General features: G+C 36.3%; 1 protein-coding gene across 4 annotated transcripts in view; it reads left to right on the plus strand.

Annotated features, from left to right (window-relative positions):
- Positions 1–7,500, plus strand: part of LOC119576365 (cytochrome P450 2J3-like) — a 13,258-nt gene that overhangs the window by 5,166 nt on the left and 592 nt on the right. For all 4 annotated transcript variants that reach the window (XM_037924248.1, XM_037924144.1, XM_037924060.1 and 1 more), the window contains exons 2-11: positions 1,337–1,456; positions 2,771–2,891; positions 3,186–3,313; positions 3,656–3,825; positions 3,919–4,064; positions 4,488–4,575; positions 4,950–5,070; positions 5,236–5,416; positions 6,281–6,399; positions 7,261–7,401. In XM_037924248.1, the coding sequence (XP_037780176.1) occupies positions 1,372–1,456; positions 2,771–2,891; positions 3,186–3,313; positions 3,656–3,825; positions 3,919–4,064; positions 4,488–4,575; positions 4,950–5,070; positions 5,236–5,416; positions 6,281–6,399; positions 7,261–7,401 (1,300 nt within the window). In that variant the 5' untranslated portion in view covers positions 1,337–1,371. The remainder of the gene's footprint in view (positions 1–1,336; positions 1,457–2,770; positions 2,892–3,185; positions 3,314–3,655; positions 3,826–3,918; positions 4,065–4,487; positions 4,576–4,949; positions 5,071–5,235; positions 5,417–6,280; positions 6,400–7,260; positions 7,402–7,500) is intronic.

Consider the following 7,500-nt stretch of genomic DNA (forward strand, 5'->3'; position numbering starts at 1 on the left):
TCATATACAGTACACTTGTGCAAGGAGCACGTACAGATAGTTCATAAATTGGTTTTGTAAGAATGTGTCAGTGGCGGAAGGAGGTGAATTGTGGTTAGATCGGCAGGGAAATTTTTGTTTTGGCGAAGAAAGACAGACTTTAAACTGAAAAATGCTGGAAACATGGAGATCCTGGATCACACACAAACACAAAAAATACGAAAAAGCACGCACACACGCACACAAAAAATACGAAAAGGCACGCACACACGCACACGCACGCGCACACACACACGCACACGCACACGCACACGCACACGCACACGCACACGCACACGCACACGCACACGCACGCACACACACACACACACACACACACACACACACACACACACACACACACACACACACACACACACACACTCACTCCCACACTCCCACTCCCACTCCCATTCCCATTCCTTCACCCACGCACTCCCTCGTTCCCTCAATCACTCACTCACTCACTCACTCACTCACTCACTCACTCACTCACTCACTCACTCACCACTCACTCACTCACACACAGACACACACACACACACACACACACACACACACACACACACACACACACACACACACACACACACACACACACACACACACACACACACACTCACTCACTCACTCACTCCCGCACTCCCACACTCCCACACTCCCACTCCCACTCCCACTCCCACTCCCACTCCCACTCCCACTCCCACTCCCACTCCCACTCCCACTCCCACTCCCATTCCCATTCCTTCACCACGCACTCCCTCGTTCCCTCAATCACTCACTCACTCACTCACTCACTCACTCACTCACTCACTCACTCACTCACTCACTCACTCACCACACACACACACACACACACACACACACACACACACACACACACACACACACACACACACACACACACACACACACACACACACCAATATTTATTTGGATTATTTGATAGTATAATCTTATATTGAATACTAGCTAATGTTATTTGCTAACTGATTCTAACAGTAATAATCAGTAACAATATTACAATATTATTTAATAACTGATTCACACATTTTAGTGACTGTGTCTTAAATGTTATTTAGTAAGTCAGTCTTGCAATGTTGTTTAGTGAATATCAATTTTTTATTTAATAACGGAATCTAATTGTTATTAAAAACTGAAATGAATGGTGTTATTTAGTAACTGGATCATTCAGACCTTAATTGCAGTTATTAAGTTTATAATAGTATTAAGAGATAAATCTTGCAAATATTTTGCAGTAACTGAATCTTCCAGTGTTGTTGAGTGACAAAATATTACAGTGCTATTTAATTTGCAGGTGTCCGTCTTCCACAGTGATCTCATCTGCACAAGATGTGGACTACTGTTGCACTTGCAATAACGGTGATTTTTATTATTTTCTACAAAGCGGCTTTACGACCACCATGTTATCCTCCAGGTGAATGAGTATACTGTTTAACTCTGCTTTATATATTTTGTTTTATATTTTACTCCTTGAAAATATAGTTGTCAAAACTTTGAATTGTCTTGTTTGACTCTTTATAATTTTGTTTGAGTACAAGTGGTGTTTGGTGATTTATATCATTTGCTAGGTATTACATTGCCTGAATTATAACTTGAAATGATTTGAGGAGCTGCAGGCTGAAGCATAGGATATTGCAAGAGTCCTCTCACACTGTTCAGAACTAGTGATGGGAGGTTTTAGAGATGGGGAGAAATAGAGTGTATGAAAATCAGAGGAGAGAGAAGAGCAGCAGAGATGGTTTGAATGAGATGGGGAGAAGAGAAGTGAGGAGAGGGAGAGAAGAGAGGAGAAGAGAATAGAGGAGGAGGAAGAGACAGGAGAAGTTTTGAGAGATGGAGGAGAGAGAGAAAGAAGAGAGAGAGGAGAGAGAGAGGAGAGCAGAGAGGAGAGGAGAGAGAGAGAGAGAGAGCAGGAAGATGAGAGAAGAAGAGAGAGAGAGAAGAAGAGAGAAGAGAGAGAGAAAGAAAGAAAGAAAGAAAGAAAGAAAGAAAGAAAGAAAGAAAGAAAGAAAGAAAAAGAAAGAAAGAAAGAAAGAGAGAGAGAGAGGAGCAGGAGACAGTTTTAAGATGAGTTGGGGAGACCAGTGTGTCCATATCCCCCAATGTTAAAAACATATTGTTTACAATAATCTTGTAAAAAATTATCATATTTCCTTATTTGGACTCAACTAGTATTACATATTTCCACATTTGAAATAAAGTGATAATGGGATAGTCATGTGTAGGAAAAGGTAAGAATGAGAATTAATATCTTCAAAGTGCAAGTGATGTACTTGACTGATTTTGATTATATCAGATATAGATGTATTTTTGGTAAAGATATAATTGAAAGCAGTCAGGTATATCTCTTGCATGTGAAGATATTCAATCTCATTCATACTGTTTTCTACAGTTATCACAATGAATAAGTTCATTTGTTCTCTTGGCAAATGTAACATTAGCCTCGGCAAGGTTATTATTACTAATTTTCATTAACATAAAGAGACCCATATATGCTTTAACAATCTCTTTCAACGTAGGCCCCATCTTTTAAAATATTAAATTGCTTGTATTTTTGAAGAATACTGATACTGCAAACTGGAGGTTTTTGTCCTGTCAAAAAGTTAGGGAAAAATAAGGTTCTTTTGAAACTGGAGGGGGTGGGGGGTCTTCCTATTGTTTTTGCAATGTGCTGCTTTTAATCAGTGTGTCGTTGAAAACATTAATACTTTACAATATATACTTGTAGGTCCATTTGCCTTGCCACTTGTGGGAAGCATTCTCTCCATCTTGCCATCACCAAAGGAATCCTTCAACAGATTTCAGAAGAAATATGGACCTATATGTAGCTACAAGGTCTTTGATAACTGGTAAGTTCATTTATTGTTTTTTTTAGAGACAATGCAGATTATTTTTTATATATAACATAGCTTTACCATTAGAAACCCAAATATGTATATAGATAGGGAGATAGACAGATGATACAAAAACAGCCAATTTCTTTTTATGTGAAACATCAAATCAATGTTGATTTTTAAATCATTATATATAGCTATGTTAATATATTTAAAGATGATTTGCGAAATCTAGTTTACCCGTTAAATGTAGAAGTAAATGAATAATGACAATATTTTTCAAAGTGACTGTATTCATGAATTCCTCAGGTCCATCATCGTGAATGATCCAGCTCTGATGAAGCCACTTCTTGCAGATCCAGTATTTTCTGGACGCAAACACCTCTATCTGTTTTCACTGCGAGATGAAGTTATCAGCGGGAAAAAGATGCCTTTGGGTTGGTTTTAGTGTTTTTTGTTTCCTGTGTCTTCTTTATATTTTCTTTTCTTCCCCTTTTTTCTTTTTTCTCTTTTTTTTTTGTCATTAAATTTTTCTGTCTCTTCTCTTCTGGCCCTATTTGCTTTACCTTTCTCTTGTTTTCTTTCTTTCTTTTTTTAAATTTTCCCCTCATTTAACCTTTCCATCTGCACATTTCTTTTTTTCTCACTGTATTTCTCTAATGATACAAAGTATTATCAATTGGTAAAACATTACTGCATAAGATTTAATTGTTATTCATATATATATATTTTTTTTTCCCCCACAATTTGAACATTTTGTACATTATAAACACTTTCAGGTATATTAGGAACCAGTGGAGATGTGTGGAAAAACCAGCGGCGTTTCACACTAAGGACCCTCAAGGACCTAGGCTTTGGCAGAAACAGTATTGAGCCAATTATGCAGAAGGAGCTGGAGGACTTGATCAACACCTTTTCCCAAACTGAAGGTCAAAAAATCGACGTTGGGGTAAGAGAAGTCATGTATTTTTTTAAAGAGATTTGCAGATTATGATGACAGGAATTATTCTGACTGGTATTGAGATGTATTGTTTTCTTACAGTTGACATTCAACAGCAGTATCATCAACGTGATTTGGGCTATGGTTATCGGGAAGCGCTTTTCTCACGACGATGTCCGTCTGCATGAACTTGTTGATAAAGTCAACAAGATGCTGCAGTCCTTTAACCCTTTCCACCCAGCTTACAGGTGTTCTTCTTTGTGTTGGATATAGTGGACATTCTCTCTCTCTCTCTCTCTCTCTCTCTCTCTCTCTCTTCTCTCTCTCTCTCTCTCTCTCTCTCTTCCTCTCTCTCTCTCTCTGTCTCCCTCTCTCTCTCTGCTCTGTCTCTCTTCTCTCTCTCTCTCTCTCTCTCTCTCTCTCTCTCTCTCTCTCTCTTCTCTCTCTCCTCTCCCTCTCCTCTCCCTCTCCCTCTCCCTCTCCCTCTCCCTCTCCCTCTCTTCCCTCTTCCTCTTTCATCTCTTGTCATTCCTTATTCTTCTCTCTGTTCACAATAATTCTGTATCAGCACAATCAGTTGCTCAACTAAATCCTTTGATATTTACATTTGAAATAATTTTGTGGTGAGAGGCAAGTTGGAGCCAAAATAACAGTGTTATGAATATTTACAGATACCCAATTATTAAGAAGTTCTTCCCAAACTTAGATGTTTACAAGAGTCAAGATACTTACATGAGACAACTTCTGAAGTTTATTGAGGTGAGATTTAAGGAACAGGAGATATAGATGTTCATATGTCAAAATTATGCAAAAGAAAGATACATATATAGTGCAAGTCAGTAAATGTAATTGTTAATATTTGTTAATAATTGTTGTTAATAATTGTTAATAAATGTAACTTTACCTTGATGCATAGAATTTGACTGATACTAACAGATATATTCTGGGTAAGGATGTGAATGTTACAATAGTAAGCATTTAATTTTAAACAATATAATGATGATATTGAATACAGTAATGAATAATGATGAGACCAGTTGGGAAGCAAAAAATTACAGTAGAGATATTTGTAAGATAATTTTAGAAATTTGAGAATATTTCAGACATAATATGTCCATTCCTGATTTTTGCAGGATGAAACTGCTCAATATGAAAAGGAATTGTCAGCTAATGAAAGCTCCTTTAGTTATGTTAGTGAATATCTTAAGGAAATGAAAGAAGCAGAAACTGAAGGGAAAGAGACACCACTAAATAGTAAGTTTTCATGCAGATGTACATACACATGTGCAGACACACACATTCATGCATCACACACATTTTGTCCATAAATAATTGCTGTATTGTGTATTTTCTTAGTAGCAACAGTTAAACCAATATACCATTAACATATACATATTAAATATATTTTTTTTCCTGCAGTGCATCATCTAAAGGCCAACATCTTTGAGTTGTTTCTGGCTGGAAGTGAAACAACTGCGTCTACCTTATGGTGGGCGGTGTATCTTTTGGCATCCAACCCAGATGTCCAAAATACTATACAGAAGGAATTGGATGAAGTTCTTGGGGAGGATAAATTACCTACATTAACTCACATGGACAGGTAAATGTACAGATGTTTGATAATAGAGAGGTAATGTATATATGTTTAAATGATGGTTTTACTTTGTATTACAGTATATAATTGTACCTCTATCATCAACATAAGATACACAAAATTAGCTACTGGTCATCAAGTTGCACCAACATCCAGGCCATAATAATTATTTGAGTATTAGAAAAAAAATATTTGAAAAGGCAGCAGACCTTTCCATAGTTTTCGTGAATTCAGATTCCTTTCTAAACAGTTATTACAAAAATAATCAGCCCAAGTAAGTACTGTATTCAGGTATTTTTGTTGAGGTGGATATGTACTTGAGGAGTTCATGAAGATTGTTGTATTTCAAATAATGATGATGACTGGCAGTTATCAAACATTTAGTATCCTGTCAGTCTGTCGTAAGTTGCACCTCCGCCTCACTGAAGCAAAAGGAGTATGGGAAGAATTCAAATTCCCAAACGGCGTGACAGAATCCATGGAAGGGAGTGTCGGAGTTCCTTATAATGCGTTACTTTCATGATACGAAATAGCTGCTGAAGTTTTAATTCAGGAAGTGGTCCTAACATACGGTTATAAAGGTTATTTTGGGTTATGGTTCTAGGAAAAGGTGATATCACTGGTGAATTATCTAGCTTTGAAAAGAATATTTAATCTGGCTGTCCTTTTCAAATGGTGGCCTCTCATTATGTTTGTTATAGTTCTGCCTTCTTTTCTTTCTTGTTGCAATCTCGTAAACAATTTCAAGTCGAGTGCATGGTCATTTCCTTTCACTATCTGCTATTGCAAAACATTTCATTACTGGTTCTTATCTTTTATTTTTTTATTTTTTTTATGTAAGAATTGGTTTACATCTTTGTTACATTTCAGTTTGCCTTATACAACGGCTGCCATATACGAAGTGCAGCGCGTTGCAGACCTCGTCCCATTTGCAGTTCCCCACGAGACGACCGAGGCTGCCTCCGTGTCTGGCTACCATATCCCAAAAGGTCAGGAAAATGAAGTCTTGAATTTCTGATGATATAGGAATTTCAAGAAATGTACAGTAAAGTTTACATTTCAACATTAATATCAGATTTCAAAACAGAAATTTTAGCATATGAAAAAAGAAAAGAACTTAGTGCACTCAGTACACCCTAAAGAAATGGTATTAATAATGCTTATATGATCACAGTTTGCTGCCAAAACGTTTATTTTAGGCTTAAAAAAAAAAAAAAAAAAAAAAATCTATATCTATATCTATCTATCTATCTATCTATCTATCTATCTATTTATCTATTTATCTATCTATCTATCTATCTATCTATCTATCTATCTACATATATATATGTGTGTGTGTGTGTGTGTGTGTGTGTGTGTGTGTGTGTGTGTGTGTGTGTGTGTGTGTGTGTGTGTGTGTGTGTGTGTGTGTGTGTGTGTGTGTTATTATTATTATTATTATTATTATTATTATTATTATTATTATTATTATTATTATTATTATTATTATTATTATAATTGGCTGCTAAATCTAAATGCTACCATTTCAGTGTGAAACATTTCAGGTGAGCATTTTTATCATTTACATATACTGTAATATGTATGGAAGTATAATTTAAAAGATAATAACTACTTCCTGACCAAACCTAATTTTGTGGAAACTGTAACCCTATATATTCTTTTTTTATGTCTTAATGATGATGATGATAATAATCAATTATCATGATTATAATTATAATAATTCATCATCATCATCATCATCATCATCATCATCATCATCATCATCATCATCATCATCATCATCATCATCATTGACCCTTACCTGTAATCAGTATATCATTCAGTTCATTAATATCCTCTGTCCATAACAGGTACAACAGTTATGTTCAATTTGTCGCACGGTTTAAAGGATCCAAAATACTGGAAGTATCCTGACCGTTTCTACCCTGAGCATTTTCTCACGGAGGAGGGAAAGCCTTACAAGCCGGAGAATTTCATGCCTTTCGGATCAGGTAAGCGTCAGATGGGGACGGTCACGATGATTACAATAGTGATTGTGGAGGTGGTGATGATAAGGGTAAGGGTGATGATAATGATAGATTTTGGTAAAT

Source organism: Penaeus monodon, chromosome 1, assembly GCF_015228065.2.
Source record: "Penaeus monodon isolate SGIC_2016 chromosome 1, NSTDA_Pmon_1, whole genome shotgun sequence".
In the NCBI taxonomy this organism is placed as follows: Eukaryota; Metazoa; Arthropoda; class Malacostraca; order Decapoda; family Penaeidae; genus Penaeus; species Penaeus monodon.